The sequence below is a fragment of a genome, unplaced genomic scaffold (genome assembly GCF_019419815.1).
Source record: "Pyrus x bretschneideri cultivar Hongxiangsu unplaced genomic scaffold, Pyrus_bretschneideri_v1 Contig1, whole genome shotgun sequence".
Taxonomy (NCBI): domain Eukaryota; kingdom Viridiplantae; phylum Streptophyta; class Magnoliopsida; order Rosales; family Rosaceae; genus Pyrus; species Pyrus x bretschneideri.
In genome coordinates, this window is record NW_025999390.1 from 5,425,471 (window position 1) to 5,443,430 (window position 17,960).

The following is a 17,960-nucleotide window of genomic DNA, read 5'->3' on the forward strand; positions in this document are numbered from 1 at the left end:
TATGTAAAACAGATGTGAAAAAAAGCCAGTTTTTCAAAGCTAGGTTTTGCAGCTTCTTGTTTTTGGCTTTTTTTCATCCAAAACTGTGAAAAAAAGCTGAAGCTGAGTGTTTACCAAACACAAAAACAGCTCCCAGCTTTTTTTGATAGCAGCTTTTTTCAGAATCACCTCAATACCAAACCAGGTCTAAGTAGTCCAGTGCAAAAGCAACACGAACATGTGATGCACTTGAATGATTCTGTGCGGTACGTGCCGTGATTATTGTTGTACAACCGGGTGATCATCCGCATCATCATCCATGCACGTGCATCTGATTTCATACCCTTGATAAAGAGTGGGTCCTCTTAGTGTAGTTGTTAGATTAATTTCTTAGTTTGGAGGTTAAATTATAATAAACAGCGGAGCCATTAAGAGACCAAAATGATCTTTGGCACATTTTGTCTTTTTTTTTTTTTTTTTTACTACTATAACAGATGTTGTATATCAGTCTAATACCTTTGAAATTTAAGTTTGTTATCAATTCAAACTTTTTCCCGTTTTAAAGCAGACATCATTTTTTCTCTTAATCGTTCTTCTTTTGATGCAGTCTTCACTTTATCTCCTTATTCTATTAGCTTTTCTTTGGCCTTAACTTATCTCTTTTTTTAAAAAAAAATGGTTACTCTTTACCTTATATTTGGGTTTCCTGATTTGTGCAATGCTTTTAGTTTTCGTTGTTGAATCTAAAGTCTTTCAATTTTTGTGCAAATTACTCTAACCTTTCATGTTATGAGTTCAAATTACCCATATATGTGAGATGCCCTCACACCCATGAAATTCTAGCTTTGTCGCTGACTATAATATACACATGTATTTTACTGTAACTTTTTCGCATCGTAATATTGTACTTGGTCGGAATGCCTCTCTAGAGGCGTGCCAATCATAAATAAGTATGTCTCTTAAGTCTAACGTATCATTTATTCAACTGTTAATAATACAACACACTAAATTTATTAATTAGTAATACTATGCAGCAGTGTAACTATCTCAGTCTAAGATTTTCTTTCCTGTTAAAGCAAATGATAAATGGCAAATGGGCAAAACTTGAACACAAAAGAAGCGAAAAGAGCCAAAAGGGCACAAAAGTAAACATGGCGAGATTTCTCTTTAAATCAAAATTAAAGGCTCTTTAAATTTTTGTTGTAATAAGTGATTTTCTTATCTTTTCTTTTAAAATTAAAAAATTTGCTTTAATTTTTAATTTTTAATTTTTTTAGAGAGGGGGGTGACTTTTATTTTTGCTCTCGTCAAAATCCACCATTTTAGGTGTCCGTCTGTCCCTCTTGAAGCGCAAAATAAACCCTCTCAGCTCTCTCCCTCTTCCTACACTTTCTCTCTCACTCCTCCCTCACTACTTTCCCTCTCCTCTCATTCCCTCCCTTTTCTCATTGCCTTAACTCCAAGGCCCAAAAAAAAAAAACCAGAAAATAACCCAAGAAAATAATTACTGACTAAAATTCTAGGGCTCCCTTGCAGCCATGGAAGCTCCGGAGTATTACCAGAACTATTTCTGCCCGCAATTCGCACCCGAAAAGCGCCATCCCTTCGACAACAACAAGACCGCCGTTGGTAGTGGTGGCGGGGACCACTTCAAGGTGGAGGACCTCCTCGACTTTTCCAATGACGACGACGCTGTCATTACCGACGGCGGCTGTCCTGCTGCTGCTGTTTTCGAGAACGCTGCCGGAAACTCCACCGACTCTTCGACACTCACCGTCATGGACAGCTGCAATTCTTCCTCCTTGTCGGGCTCCGAACCCCTTTTCGGGTCCCGGAATCTCGCCGACGGCCCCTTATCCAGTGAACTCTGCGTCCCGGTATATAATTTAGTTAATTTTTTTGGGTCAATTTGATTTTTGAATTTGTTTTTCAATCCCAAAAATAAAAAACGACAAAATAATGATTGAATTTTAATGAATTGAGTTCTCGGCGTTACGCAATTTGTCACTTGGCCCTGCCTACAGTTCTTCGGAATTCGAAATGAAAAAATGGAAAATTTAAAATTTAAATTTAAGTGGGGTTTTGATTACTTAATTATTTATGTGAATTTTGAATTATTTGTTTTTACAGTACGACGATTTGGCTGAGCTCGAATGGCTGTCGAATTTCGTGGAGGAGTCGTTTTCCAGTGAGGACCTGCAAAGGCTGCAGCTGATATCCGGAATGAAAGCCCGACCCGACCACGCCGCCTCCGAAACCCGACTACTCCAACCGGACCCCACCCGAACCAACAACAATCCTTACAGCAATTCCAACCCGATATTCAACTCGGAAGTTTCGGTACCCGCCAAGGCCCGAAGCAAGCGGTCCCGGGGCGCCCCGTGCAACTGGACCTCCCGCATCCTCCTCCTGTCCTCGACTAAGGAACAATCCGACGTTCTGGGGTCGGCGGCGGAGGCGGCGACACCGCTACCGCAGCCGTCAAGCACCGGGAAGAAGACGGTGAAGTCGGCACCGAAAAAGAAGGAGAGCCAGGAAGGTTCGGGCGGCGGGCACGGTGACGGGAGGAAGTGCCTGCATTGCGCGACCGACAAAACGCCGCAGTGGCGGACGGGGCCGATGGGTCCGAAGACACTGTGTAATGCGTGCGGGGTTCGGTACAAGTCGGGTAGGCTCGTGCCAGAGTACCGACCCGCGGCGAGCCCGACGTTCGTTCTGACGAAGCACTCCAACTCGCACCGTAAGGTACTGGAGCTGCGGCGGCAGAAGGAGATGGGAAGGGCGCATCAGACGTATATTCACCAGGTGCCGCCTCCGCACCACCACCACCATCAGAATATGGTCTTTGACGTAAGCAACGGCGGAGATTACTTGATTCATCAGCACGTGGGGCCCGATTTCCGGCAGCTGATCTAGTGGAGAAGCGAGAGTTAGCTAAAACTAGGCAACTTTTCGAGGTTAATTTAGTGGGGCCCAGTTGATCTTCTTCTTTTTTTCTTTTTGTTAATTAGACAATTTCGTCTTCGTAATGTTATTTTCTTTTTCTAAAATTCAATTGAGCAAAATGCACACTGGTTTTGTTCATAGTGAAAAAGTTCCTCTCTTAAAACAAACAAAGAAAAAAATTACCACAAAATAGTTCGAAGTCGACTGAACTCCACTAACGTCCTTAAAAACGAAAAACAAATATCTATTTTGACTTACAAGAATTCATCATGCACTCATCTCTATTGTGAAAATAATTTCCATTGAACATAATTCATATCTTTTCATTGGGAAACCATCATAATTCGTTTGCCCTTACCACGATGTTTAGGATTTGAAATTGCGTCCAGTGCGTTTAAAAGAGTTGCAGTAGTATCATCTTCATCATGAATCATCATCTTTGTCATCATTGTTATTAAGAAATAACCCTAATTTCCAAGTTAATGATTCGTTTTCTACATGAATTAACACTACTTTTTCCTCATATCTAGGGTTTGTATGCATGATATTTATATGTAATTAAGGTAATTATTGGCAAAAAATTGTTCATGGGGACAGACTCCAGATGATTGAAATGGAATTTTGATGTATACATGTTATAGTTGTCCAAATGTGCACCCACTATGTTGGTGTCTGGTAAGAGATAATCATGTTATCTTGTTGACAACCCACCATCACCAAGTGAAAGGTCTCCAAACCTAATCATAATTTTCATCACAACAATTGCTGGACTCCACCCTATTTAATCTATCTCCTCCTGTTTAGTAAGTAATTACCCATCATTCACACAGCTAAAACTAATCTTGTTTTGTTTTGTTTTCTTTATCGGTTTGTGCTAGGAGTGAATCTCATTTTGGAGAAATGAGAGGCCTTATATGTACTTATAAGAAGTTGGGCTACTCCTCATATTGTCAATTGGAATTATGGTGCAACATCAACTTTCTTCATGGTATCAGAGTAGGTTGTCCCATGTGTGAAGCTTAATAACCACACATGCTCCATGTCACCTGATTTGTGAGTCCACATGTTAGGTTTGAAAATTTGTCACACGTGAGGGGTTGTGTTGAGAGTGAATCCAACATCGGCAAAATGAGGGACTTTGCATATGCTTATAAGTAATTGGGTTGTTCCTCATATTACTTATTAGTTTTATAGTAGAACCTCATCTTTATTCAGTTTGACACGAATGACAATAAAGGCGCCAGATACAAAAACTCGACTGCAGAGTATATCATGTTAACTGCTTGAGCTACAAGCCTTGAAAGCATATTAACCGAGGTTCGTGGCTAAGTTTTCCTTCTTCTTCTTTTTTCCTGTTTCACACAAATGATACTGATAAAAATAATACGAAAACTCGAATAAAGAGTAATTCATCTTAACTGCTTGACCTACAAACTTATTGCACAACAGTAAATTACAATGTTATTTTTCATTTACCGATTTTTATTTGAAGAATAGAAAGGAAGATTACTACTAGTCTAATATTATATATTTTTGCATGAATTTCAGTGAAAAACTGATTGAAGCCAGTGGGAGGATTTTAACCATTTCAGAGAATGTTAGAAAGAAGAGGCAGATTATTTTCACATCATTTTCTGCTGCAAGAAATCCGGTTGGCAGATTTTGTTATTTTCTCAAATTTGAAGACATGGGGAAAATCAAATACGAAATTCCCGATGAAAAGGAAAATGATTGAAGATGCATGTATTTCGCAAAATCCACACTTTTTCTATCATTTTATTGCACGTGGTTTCACTTCCACAATAATTCAGCATTAAGTCTACAAGTACTTGGACCAAGGCCACAGTAATACAAGTTAGTCCCTAGTTTGTCTTCAATTTTTTTGGTTTCCTAATTTATTTATTTATTTAAAAGAGGATTAGCGGATAGCTTCGTTCCGGCAGTTCACTCTTTCGAGAGTTGGAGAGACTCACAGAGGCGTTTCAATTTTTTCCTAACCACCATCGTATGATTCATCAGCACCAGGATTCGAACCCAGAACTTGCTATGTGTAATACAGTCCTAAAATTTGTCCCCGACCATTTATTTATAAATAAATCATTCGTGTTTAACTTGGGTCAAACCAAATACCATTTCAAAGCGAGGTTTGGTATTTAGGGTTCCTCACAAATACTTCAAAACTCCTTTACATGAGAAAAATGGCTTAAAATTCTGTTATCATTCACGAATAGAAAATTATAAAGTTAACCGTTATCTCACTTGATTGTTATTACATTGTAAAAATGAAGTGTTTTGTAGTAAACTGATTCTTTAAGCGTATGCCTATGATGAAATTATGCATTGTTAGCAATGTAAACTAATTTAGTGTGCAAGGATTTTACAGCTCAGTTGATTAGAACGTTAACCTTTGTATTTGAAGCCTCAAGTTTAAATTTGATTCTTCACACCTCGTTCGTACAAAAAAGTTATTTTCTAGTAAATGAAAAATAAATTGTTAATTGAAGTTGACAAATGCTATGATATTGCATATATGTGCATGGAGGATCCTAGGCATTGCTGATCCAGAGATCTGTTAATTAAGTTTAATTTGTACATTGTCCTATAAATTAGTGATATTTTCTTAAGCTGCCCTTCTAATTTGTACGATTTTCTGTCTCTGAAATTTGATTTGCTTCTTATCGTTGGCCAACAAAGTAAACAGGAAAAATAATAAGAAATTAAGCAGGGAACCTTTAACCTTAGTAGTACTGGTGGGAATAATAATTAATTTAAATAAAAAATTGCTTCTTTAATTATTAAATAGTTAATTCTGTTGAATATTTGTACATTAGCGTGAGGGTGTAGCAAAGTTTGCGGTGGTCACATGCCTCTTTTTCATGCCCTCATGCACCCCAGTCTCACTGGTTTATGATGCCATCACTGACAAACGCAAACACACCAGTTTCTGCATTAATATTAATTTGTAACAAACAATAAAAATAATATTAATCTTATAATAAAACTGAACATATTACTTTGGGATTAAAATTTAATTAAGTTTAGCCTAACTTTCTAATGTCACAAAAAGGGGGAAATGGAAATGACAAGTAAATTGCAGGTGGTTGATTGTTGCTTTGGTTACAGTTTTCCTTTTTAGTTTAATAAGTTTTGAATTTGAACACTCCTTTTTTTTTTTTTAATGTAATTTAATGTAGAATATCGTGACTCTTCATCCACTGGAGAAGAAAATGCTCCAATTTTCCATTCTTATATGAGGTTGAAAGGTTTATTAGCAACTGGCTAGCACAAAGTGATTCATCATACTCAAACATAAGCCGATATTCTGAAACAGAATGAGAAAATTTGAATTTGATTAATTCCACTCATAAGATTCGGAACAATTGAAAAATTACATTACATTCTAGTTAGGATTAAGAATATGCCCTCGCACTCCTCAACAGAATGGAGTTCCGAGCGAAAACATCGCCATACTTGTAAGAAAAAAATCTCTCAAAACTTATTTTCATGATAGGAAATACTTTTGAAGAAAAAAAACACATGCACTCAATTGTTATTTCACTGTATAATTGAGAAATGTCTTTAACCATACTTATTGCCCTAACTGTTACTGTACTTGACTGTTATTCAACAACTGTTGCACTAATAAGATGAGATGTGCTTACATCTATAATTCTTTAAGTGTTTCACACCAACATTATCAAATGTTTGAATTAGGATAATACGAAATCGAGATAAAAAGTGAATTAATTCGATAACATTTGACCTAGTAAGGAAATGAGAATCCCTTCAACCACACTTCATGGAAGAAAAAGCAACTCCACTCAATAAAATGACCAAATCAAGCAAAGGTGAGAAGACTGCTCATTTAGTTGGGAGGATTAGTTTAAAGCTTAATACTACTTAACATGGTCATTAGTCACTAATTGAAATCTTTGAAACCAAAAGTAGTAAATGGCTTCCATTCATGGGGCATATGTACATGAAATTGGATCCTCTCCGAGGCAACGCCTCGGGATCCTGCTGACCGACATGGACCGTTGGATTTTGATCCAACGGCTACAAATAGGGGGGTCCTTCTAAAGTTAAAATAACTGTAGCCGTTGGATTTTGATCCAACGGCCTATGTTGTCCGGTCAATAAAATCCCGAGGCATTGCCTCGGGGAGAGGATCCAATTCCTATGTACATGTTCATTACAAAGGGTTTTGTCCCCTTTCCCACCACCTCCTTATTCTGACAAGGTCTTGGTCACCATTTTTATAAGCTTCCCAACCAACTTTGATATATTTTATTAATTAATTAAACTTCCATTCAACAAGAAGTAACTGTACATATACACAGGACAGGTTATTTATAGACACCAGCAGAAGGAGCTGCTAAAGACAACTGTTTATTTAGCTATGGAGTGGGGTTTTGATGTTCATAAGATAAGATTTGTAACGTCTGGCAGTCATGGCTCGTTCAGTGAGTAATGGATTTTTAGTATTATTTTGGGTTGCGCAATATTACTATTCTAAGATGGACTAAGGAAATAAGAAGCTTTTGAATTCAAGACATAATGAGTTGAAAAACAAACCCTATCCATCATCGCAATTCAAAGACAATGACTTGCAACTACTGAAACTACACAGACTAAAGTGAAAATTCACCCAACTATAAGAATCAAAATCGCCCGTACAAGCAAATAACAAGACAGCAAAAATCGAACACATGATCTAAGGCGAAAAATAAAGTGTTCTTAACCACTGCGAATTGCTTGAATACGAAACAACTGATTAGATCTTGGTTACAGTTCAATCATGTTTGGAAAGTGACACATTGACAATGAGTTGCGTACATGCACAGAGCTTGGGTCTGAAAGTAGATGCAGAGGACTTTGTAGAGAGAGAGAGAGAGAGAGCGCACATGCAAGTGTATTGTGTGGTGGAGGAGTTGGGAGACATTGAAATTGGGATTCAGGGCTAGCTCTTTTTTCAAACAAATGGGAAACAATTTGGACGTTATCAATTTATCACATCGACCGCCCCGCACCCTCACCTGCGCTTCACGTTTCCTCTTCCTAAACCTTTTATCAAGTTTTATGCTACGTGGCAGAAACCCAATTGCCCACCTTGGCAACGGCACCCTCACTTAACTTCCGGGTAAAAAGATAAAAGTTTGAAAACTGTAACTTATAACACACGTCAGAATATCACCCCTTGAAATTTAACAAAATCATCACTATTATTTTCTCCTCTACATTGCTGCTGTGCCGTTATAGAGTATACGAAAAATCCCGAAAATTCTACTATGCTGCAATGTATGACATGCATGAGCGAGTATGCATCGGTGCATAATGGAAATTTCTGTGGTAGCCATGGGGAAGGTAAACAAAATATTTGCGGGAGAATTTAAAAAATTATAGCAACGAGTCAGAGAATTCATTTCTCGCAGCTACCGTGCTACATCTTCAGGATACAAAACTGTTCAGAATTTAACTCCAATGGATGATGAAAAGGACTTGCTGGTAGCCGAGGTGATGAGACTGATCCATTGGCCTCTATCTTCCAACTTCTTCAATCTCTTATCGAGGCACGCTGAGACCTAGTTCTGAATGTATTAAAGAAGTAGAAAAATAAGTACAACGTGTTAGAATCAACTGACAATAGCACATCTTACTAAAAACGACTTAAACGAGTAAACTGCCTCCCTATCAAACAACAATATTCTGCAGAACAAAGTAAATCAGACATTTAAACAGTATTACTACATGAAGTGCGAAACGTTCAGTAGTTGCAAACTACGATTAGAAGTTGGTAAATCAACCTATTTTGATAAGTGAAATATCTTATTAGGAAGGGCAGTCAGTAATAATAATTAAAACAAACACCCATGCTTCTGTTTACCACTGTCTGCATATATAGAAACACTGTGTAAAGGTTAAGAATCAAGTGTTGGAGACCCAAAGAATGAAGGGTAATTCACTCATAAAACAATATTATTGTTTTCACATCTATCTTCAGCCTTAACAAAGAGGATGGCGCCTCCCACATCCTGACTATTGACGTCAGAATTGGAAAAACACAATCTTCATCTGATGGCTTATACCCAGAACAGAACTAGGTTTTCAGGATTGTGATTAGAGAAAAAGCCAATGACAGTAGACATCTAGAAGTTATTTATAGTGCATGATTAAATATACCCTTACATATCACCAGGTATTCCAGCATGGAATCGTAATTTTTACTATCACTATCATATACAATCCATGAAACGAATATGACTCATTTAGATTGATAATGTTCAAGCATTCATCAAACCTAAATAGACAATATAAAACAGCTTAGATGTTAGCACTGAACAAAATGGTTAAAGTGACGACTGTGTCTACGTTTGTAAGGACTTAAATGTCTGGAAAACAAATTGAAGCTCAAACTCCGACCATGACTTCACATACCCCTTTTTTCTTCTTTTTTTTAGACTATAAAGATAATATGGCATTAGTTTCTCAAAATACATCAGATGGACAAAATTCTTCTTGAAAGTTTATCCTATTATTTGGTATGGGGTGTGCAATTTGGCTCCAGGCTTCCATGCATGAAACTTTTGATGAAATCTTTCTTCCCATCCATAGAAGTTTAAAAGTCACTGGCTTTATCTAATAAAGGAAAACACAAAACCAATCAAGTTTCAACACCATTGGCAGTATGCAACACCTATCATCCCCAATCTAGGTGCCATTGCTAAAATTTGAATCTTACCGAAAGCTAACGTATTATCACAGGTAGCACATAACAATAGACAAATTCAGAATTGTGACGTGTTGTATGTCAAACAGCGCCTCCAAAAGTCAGTGAGAGCTGGTTTTTCTTGAGCAGTACTAATACTCTACCAGTTTTAGATGTTATTTACACTCTCAATTTTCTAACTAGGTGGTCCAAACTTGCTTCTGTAAACCTAATTATCAGACCAAAAATATGGCTAGATAAATCACAATAAAAAAAGAACTCAAGTTTGCACAATCTGAGCAAGAAGCTAATAAAGACATAAAGGTTCAGACTGATCTACATGAATACCAATTTTCTACCTATTCATTTCACAGATTTTGCAACGACGAGTAAACAAATTGAGCATTATAAACACAGAAATGAAGATCAATACAAATTCAGGATTCAAATTTTAGCTAACTATAGAGTAAAAAAGTTGCTTACAGAGATAATAAATACAATACATTGGAGAAATCAAACTCCTGGGTTTGCACCGAGCATACCCTGAGACAACGACCTCGAGCTCCTAGAGTCAATGCCAAGGCACGACGTGAGCCGAGCTGAAGACACCGCCGTGTGAAATGGAAGCAGAGATTGTAGACAACCCAACTGCGGAATCGGCCTGAAATTCAAAAATATCGAAAAAAAGAGTCAAGAGCTTTGCTGATTTGAGGAAAAACCCAATTGAGAAAACGATCTGAAATCCAAAAAACCGACAATAACCAATTGAAAATTTCCCAAAAGACTGAGAATTTTACAGGTTTGAAGGGCTTTGCGTACCTTGAGAGATTGATTGAAGGGCGGGTGGAGGGGAGAGAAGACATGGGAGTGGCCTTGAACGCCGGTTTGTTGACGGCAGATTTGAGAAGAGAGAAAGCCGGCTTCGAGAAAGATCTGCAGCGAGAGGCCATTGGAGCACTGGGCGGAGAAATAACGGAGTTAGGGTTTTGGGGTTAACAATCACAGCAGTTGGAACTTGGAACTTGGAGAGGCAGGGAGTCTAGTGGGGTTTTGCATTTTTGGGAAAATTACCAAAAGGTCAAGGAGAATATTACTATTTCACTTTAGCCAGTGTTGGGTGAGAAATTATATTTTCTTTTCCCAAAGGTCATAAGTGATTAACTAAAAAAATAATAAAATTATGAGTTACGTGAGTTAGATAAGACAATGTACTAAATTTTTCTGCATCCAAGATTTTATTTTTGTTTCCGTAGGTTAAGTTTAGAATTATGTTTTGTCAAAAGTACGGGAAGTAAAAAAAATTTGTCGTAGTTAAAGCTAATCGGTCACATAATAATTAACAAGAGGTTTGTATTGTTGGTATTAAAAAAACAGTAGCTTAATAGATTAAAAACATTCACCTCTGGTCCCCGGAAATGTATATTCTTGCGTTAGTTTTCTCTTCTCGTATCGCTTGTATCAAACAAACTTCAACAAAAAACTTCAAGTACTATTCACTTTACCGAAAAACCACATTTTTACCCTAAAAAGTCAATCATGGTACTATTCATTTTACCCTTTATTTTATCTTTATCGTTAAAACTCAAAATTTTCAAACATTTTTAATTAGTTTTCTTGGGGTGTTATGGAAGGGAAAATATTAGATTAATGTTTCCTTTTAACAATAAAGTGTACCGGGCTCACCTTCTTTCCCCAAACAAAAAGATCGTTGTAATTACATTCATCACATGACGCTTTTGAATGGTGAAATTGGAAGCTGCAAATATTAGATTGTTGTACACCATTGAAAACTTCAAGCTGAATTCTTCACAAGCAATTACGAACAGTAGATTCATTACCCAAATCGAGGAGTTTCCGTGTACACAATTCATGCTACATTTCGGCAGTCAAGAGAATGAATGATATTAATAGACCTAAAAATTTTACAATTTGTCTAGCAATACATGCCAATCAGAATACAAGCTACACGTCCACCTTTCCTTCCTATCTTACCTCCGTCGGGGATGGAATCCGACTAGAAAACTAACGACCTTCCTTTGGATAAACACTAGGGAGAATTGAATCACGTCTGGCCACTGCTTGCAACGTGATGTCAACCACCGTCACCTTGATTTACATTTAAGGGCCTCAATTAGAGAAGCAATAAAGAAGAAGAAAAAGCTACCCACGAATACGAGAGAGACATGAAGATGGAGGAAGCCTTTGCTTTCTACGGCACTATCATAGAAGAGCCTGTTTCCCTGTTATTGAATCTACTGATTCTTTTGGTCCTGCACAGAAACTGAGTAATGAGAAGACAGTGACACCTCTCGCTGTTCTTCGGTTATACATATTTCCAAGTGTGAGATGCATACCAGGTCCAATGGCAAGAACTGTCTTTGATCCACTCACAACCTGGGAAAAATAAAGTGAAAGTCAAGATCTCAACTACACTCTTACTCCTGTGCCAAAAGAAAAGCTGTAATCGCATCTTTTCTGTTCAAGATTAAATCTGAAACGACCTAGCAACTTAATAGTACTTGAACTTCCGCAAGTAAATTCATATTCATTGGCAGCTAACCACATATGTCGAAAATCCAACACTCCTCACAAATAAGCAGTTCTCGTACTAGTTGCAGACTTCAGAGTAATTTTGTACTTGCATGATTACAATATCTTACCTGTGTTCGCCCTGCATCAGCAACGACAAAAGTTGGAATGCCAATGTTCTCAGCTGCTTCCTTCAGCTTATTCCTGATTTAGAAAATTCAAAATTATAACAATAAAGAGTAAAATCTTAGCCCCACAATTCATCCCAATAGAATCGTATTTATTTATGTTATTTAGGAATCAGAAGTTCAGAACCACATCACGGACTTACATTTCTTGTTGATTCTTGCATGCAACCACTATTTTGGGTTGCCCGTGTTGCTCCCACTGTCTCAAAAGGGATCTGTGGCTGCAGTGAATATATACTGTTATAGCGTTGATATAATGAAACTTGTAAATAAGTATATGACTCGTGAGAGGATCCACTGAATCAGCAGAAACCACTCATAATCACCTTTGCATCAGTTCTGCATACGCGCCAGTGGCAGCATCTGCAAGTTTGTGAAAGAAATATTCATTAAATGGTTCAGCAAAAGGTTTCGAAGAATAAGGTGTTGAGGTTGGGAGAGGGAATCTCTCTCACAGAAATCAATATTAGATGCAATGAATTAAACATATGTAGAGTAGAGAATCTAAGGTACTTACGAGCACACTGAGATGCAATTTTACCCGTTGTCATCTTTAGGTCTCGTCTAACTACCAGTACCTGTCATGAGCAGTTCAGCACTTGAAATCAGAGAATACATCAACAACCAAAATAAGAAACCTATTAAGCAAAGGAACTAAAATCAGATCATTATTCATTACTAATCTGATAATAGTACTACGAAGTTAACAACCTCTATGAGATACCGGTATGGCTATTCATTGACATTGGTAGAAAGAAAACCTGAAAAAAACAAATGCGACATTCAACGGTTCCCCAAAACATGGGATGGTAGCTTTCTTTATTATTTTTAACTTTTCATATTTTAAAAACAAAAAAAATCAGACATTTTTCTTTGTGTGTACAAAAGAGGCCAAAGGAGGAGGCAGAGGTTCAGACTCTGGCCTTAGTTGAAGGGCCAAATGCTCTCTACCACTGGAGCCACGCCACGTAAAATTCAAACAGTCTCAATAGAGGTATTAGTCTTAAATTTTTTTTATAAAATATCATTAGGGAAAGTTGCTCCCAAATTCATGAGTTCCACCTTGTTATTGTTGCATCTCATTATCGATGCCACTAAATAACCTTACTCATCGACACACAATGACACGATGAGATTTAAAGAGCATACTTATTTGTCTGTTGTCTATATCGCCCTGGCCAACGAGATTCCAATATAATTAAACAAATTCATTCATCAAGTTTTCTCAATGATAAAAAAAACCAGATACGATCATACGAATGAACTTTACCCTCTATAATTAGGCCTATGCATAGTCGGACATGTTAACAAATATTAAGAATGCAATTATGCAATAAACCAACAATAACACTATTCCACGCAATGATTATTCAAAAGCGAAGAAGCCAATAGCATAACAACTCAATAGGATTAAGAACATGAGGCTCCAAAGACAAACCATTTTAAGTTCTTCACCACCACTGACATTGCTTGTGACCAAACTCCGCTGTTGGAGCTGGCCTACCGAAGCATTGTTCTTCTTCGATCGACCCTTACCGGGCTGTGATAAATCCAGCAGCAACCCAAGAATGAAGCCAATGACAACTCCTGGAATGAAGTTCTCTGGCTTAAAGCTCACTGCCAACCATTCTCTTTCTTGCTTCTGTGGCTACACTCAGTAACACCCATGACAGTAAAATCGATACCAATTCCGGAAGTTAGCAAATTAGGATAAGAAGATGAACTATATAATTGAAATTCTCCTAATTTTGTTACTTGGGTCATAATAACTAGAACAAATTCTCACTCAACCAAGCTTATAAATTTATAATACAACAATATGGTCTCTTTCAAACTTTCTGATTGACCCATATGAAAAAAGATGCAATATTTTCTATTTGGCAGCTGGGAAATCCGTGTGTTTTCCATTTTCCCGGAAAATTCAGAAAATTTGGAACCAAAAACGAGAGAAGGAGAAGTAACAAGTAGTACCTTGTTTGGATGCTGAGAAGCGTTTCGAAACATGGGTTTTGTTGAGTTGAGAGCAACGAAGACGAAGAGTAAACTGCTCAGTGCTCTGAGAAAAGCAGAGAGATTTTTGGTGGGCTTGTACGCCGGAGGATGAGGGTAAGGTAAAGGGAAGGCGAGGGATCTCATAGGGTAAACTCCTTTTACCGTTTTCTTTTGAGCTTGACCAATTCAGCAAAAGTGGGTCCCTTTCGTGCCAACAAAGCAGTTTTTTAGAGGTATTTGTTGATTTGTCCCTTGAACTTGTATGGAGATACCAAATTAGCCGATTACATCCTTGAACTTTTTTAATTAGCCAATTTTCTTCTTGAGCTTTAATTTTAACCAATTACCCCCTGAATAGCCAATTCCTCCTTGGCGTTAGATTTTAAAAACTTTCTTTCAATATTTCATCCATCCATTTTTTTCATTCTTTTTGCCCTCATATAGTTGTTTCCGTGATCAAGATGGATGGAAAATTGGGTGACATTTTTTATAATTTAATGCCATGGGGGAAATTGTCTATTTATAAAAGTTTAGAGGGATAATCGACTAAAATTAAAGTTCAATAAGGAAATTGACTAATTATAAAAGTTCAAGGGGTAATCAACTAAAATTAAAGTTCAGGGAGAAATTGGTAGCTCCATACAAGTTCAGGAGGCAAATCAATAAATAACATTTTTTTTAATAGAATAGTAAGAGTAGACGGTAGAGACTCTAGAGAAATAAATTGAATTTAAAGAATGAGGATCCTCTCCGAATCCTCTTTGTAAGGATCTCACGGATCCTCAAATCGTGTCTATTTATCGTATATCATGTGATCAGAAATCATTTTAAATACTTTTATTTAAAATTAAATATGAAAAGTATTTGATGAAAACTAGCCGCACAATGTACGATAAATGAACACGATTTGAAAATCCCTAGAATCCTCACAAATACGATTCGGAGAGGATCCTCATTCGAACTTAAAAGGTTAATGAGAACGAATTTGAGTTTCAAGAGTATTAGATGTAATTAAAGTCTTAGTGGTTGAAAGGTGTTGAGCCATTGTACGATAGCGTAAGTTTGAACTTTGTCGATGACTAATCTAATATCTAATATAACAAAATCTATTGTTTGACAAAAAAAAAAAAAATACAAATATTTTTTGTTTCTTTAGGGCCTTGATTGTTCAAACTCACAAAACCTTATGGGTGTAGGCCCAATAACCAACCTGTGAGCCTAGGTCACCATACATACATTGTCACACAGTTTTAACTGACTAACCTAACTCATATGCGTTTGTAACATATAATGTTAATAACCTATTATTATTATAATATGTTGTGTGTACCCTAGGGGACACCCGAGGCTTGTTCAAACAAAAAAAAAATGGACAGAAGTGGTGAAATATGTGCGTTCCCATGCGGCGAACGCAAGAATCGTCCATAGAGAAAGGATATACAAAGGGTTGGTAAGAATTTAGAGTTATATAGGCTCACTTTTTTTGGTCCTAGCTAATGCATTACAGAAAATAAATAGTCTTGGAGACCAATTTGCAAGTGCAGAAAACAAATGGTTGCCCTATAACGTGGCTCGAGAGTCTACCATCACAATCCAATTCCCTACCCTCCCGCTATCCCTCACGTACTCCTCCATCTCACACAAAGAATCCCACCATTCCCACATAACAAACAGTTCTTTCCTATTTCTCACATTTTTTGTTCTCCCAACAATACAATCACATTTCCGACTGCCACCCTAACTGCATGCCGTAACTGCCCTAATGGAGTCCGTCGCCTCCAACTTCTCCCCAGAAAACCACCGCCCGGCCCAGCGGCCACGAACACGTATCATACCCACGCAACCCTTCGCCGACCGCATTCTCCGAGCCCTACACCACAACCTCCGACTCCTTCACCACCGCGAATCCAACTTCTTTGTGTTAGGTGCCACGGGGAATGTGTACACTGTCTCCTTATCCGCCACCCCTTCATGCACGTGCCCCGACCGTACAACCCCATGCAAGCACATCCTCTTCGTGTTCCTTCGAGTGTTGGGCCTCCCCCTCGATGACGCGTGTCTGAGGAGGAAGACGCTGCGGCAGTGCCAGGTCAGCCGCCTCTTAGGGCTGCCTACGCTGCCGGAATCACTGGCGGCTTTCAGCCTTCGAGAGAGGTTTCATCAGCTGCTTTTTCAGGGATCTTCGTCGACAACAACAAGGCCACGCCATGACCTGGAGATTGAAGAGGGGAGGAGCTGCCCTATTTGTTTGGAGGAGATGGTGGGAAGGGATGAGAGAGTGGTGGCTTGCGGGACGTGCAGAAACCCTATTCACGAAGAGTGTTTGATGAAGTGGAAGCGGAGCAGCGGGAGAAGGTCGGCGAATTGTGTGATTTGTAGGGCAAGGTGGAAGGATATTAATAGGATTATGCAACAGGATAAGTACTTGAATTTGGCTGCTTATTATGCTACTAATCATCATCAAGATGACATTGATAATGTTGATGAGGGTCTATATGGTAATCGTTGATCGATCCAAATAGTCTCTCTAATGTAATTTAAACTAAATTGTTAGAAGCGATCATTTATAATTGTAAATAGATTGAGGGATTATGTAGATTTGAAAAGGAAATGACAAATTGCTCAGTGGAAACTTGAAAATTAACAAAAATCTCAAAGAGATAGCCCAAGGGTTTACTATTAATTAATCAAACAAATATTGTCTTCAATTTGTATATTATTGTCTACATATCTGGCATGATAAGTATCGGATTTTATCACAAAAAGATAAGTGTTAAGATAACGAAAATTACAAGTCTTTTGAAAGGAAATGACAAAATAAGTGCTTTTTGCACAAAATTGATGAAACTATGGTATTGCTTAATGAAAGAGATGGATGCTGACCAATTCATGCACATTCTAATGTGAAAGAAAATATGTCGTGTCACTTAGTATACAGACTCATTACGCCTTATAGAAAAAGAAATGTATATTCGATGGCATGGCATAATCTCTCATTGTATTGTGGAATGAATTGACATGTCTTGAATTGTTGATTAAGCAAGAAATTAACTATACATTCAGCTGTGGCAGGTTTAGTCAAATATAATGATCAATTGTTTGACAAGAAACAGAATTAAGTGGATAAGCTTCTTAATTCCAGTTAAGCATCTGCCAATCACAACTTCACACTACAAATCAAGAAATAGATCAGCATTATCAATGTCGACTAAAGTCACTTTGAACAAGACCCAAGTTTTATTTTTGTTTCACATTTGATTTACTTTGTTTTTCAATTGGTTGCTCGTAATTGCATGGAAATTTCAGGTGTTTTCGTCACCTTCTTTTAAGCCCTTAGTCATAATAATAAATAATAATGACAATAACAAAAGAGAAGTTCGCTACGATCATTGTGCAGTCAAAATACAATACCGCCTCATATTATACCGAATGTGCAAAGGGAAGATTTGTCGATCATCAACAAAAGATAGTCAATTTTTACATTTAATTTTATCAATTAATAATATCTAGATTGGATAAATAAAAAAGAAATGAGATAAATAAATAAACACAAGTGCGTAAAAATCGTGGGAAAATCAGTTTCCAAATAAGAAAATATTACGGTTACAATGTGCTCAACT

General features: G+C 37.5%; 4 protein-coding genes across 6 annotated transcripts; 2 read left to right on the top strand and 2 right to left on the bottom strand.

The window, feature by feature from the left end:
* The first annotated feature begins 1,301 nt into the window (after window positions 1–1,301).
* LOC103957130 (GATA transcription factor 12) lies at window positions 1,302–3,029 on the top strand. The gene is made up of 2 exons (XM_048589439.1): window positions 1,302–1,856; window positions 2,110–3,029. Exons 1-2 carry the CDS (start codon window positions 1,518–1,520, stop codon window positions 2,893–2,895), a joined length of 1,125 nt encoding a protein of 374 aa, XP_048445396.1. The 5' UTR covers window positions 1,302–1,517; the 3' UTR covers window positions 2,896–3,029.
* Window positions 3,030–8,285: 5,256 nt separating this feature from the next.
* On the bottom strand, window positions 8,286–10,680 carry LOC103957084 (protein NONRESPONDING TO OXYLIPINS 2, mitochondrial). 3 transcript variants are annotated; one of them, XM_009369170.3, is made up of 3 exons: window positions 10,451–10,680; window positions 10,174–10,292; window positions 8,286–8,513 (listed from the first exon to the last, which is right to left on the bottom strand). In XM_009369170.3, the coding sequence occupies exons 1-3, from the start codon at window positions 10,579–10,581 to the stop codon at window positions 8,488–8,490; spliced, it is 276 nt and encodes a 91-aa protein (XP_009367445.2). In that variant the 5' UTR covers window positions 10,582–10,680; the 3' UTR covers window positions 8,286–8,487. The 3 variants fall into 3 exon arrangements, with proteins under 3 accessions (XP_009367445.2, XP_009367444.2, XP_048437458.1); XM_009369169.3 differs by having other exon boundaries at window positions 10,135–10,292; XM_048581501.1 differs by having other exon boundaries at window positions 10,115–10,292; window positions 10,451–10,679.
* Window positions 10,681–11,447: 767 nt separating this feature from the next.
* LOC103957085 (peptidyl-tRNA hydrolase 2, mitochondrial) lies at window positions 11,448–14,474 on the bottom strand. Its single transcript, XM_009369171.3, has 8 exons — window positions 14,320–14,474; window positions 13,787–13,996; window positions 12,866–12,926; window positions 12,675–12,711; window positions 12,492–12,569; window positions 12,292–12,364; window positions 11,986–12,025; window positions 11,448–11,901 (listed from the first exon to the last, which is right to left on the bottom strand). The coding sequence occupies exons 1-8, from the start codon at window positions 14,350–14,352 to the stop codon at window positions 11,852–11,854; spliced, it is 582 nt and encodes a 193-aa protein (XP_009367446.2). The 5' UTR covers window positions 14,353–14,474; the 3' UTR covers window positions 11,448–11,851.
* Window positions 14,475–15,717: 1,243 nt separating this feature from the next.
* LOC125475987 (mitogen-activated protein kinase kinase kinase 1-like) lies at window positions 15,718–16,965 on the top strand. Its single transcript, XM_048581523.1, has one exon. It carries the CDS (start codon window positions 16,103–16,105, stop codon window positions 16,847–16,849), a length of 747 nt encoding a protein of 248 aa, XP_048437480.1. The 5' UTR covers window positions 15,718–16,102; the 3' UTR covers window positions 16,850–16,965.
* The last annotated feature ends 995 nt before the right edge of the window (window positions 16,966–17,960 follow it).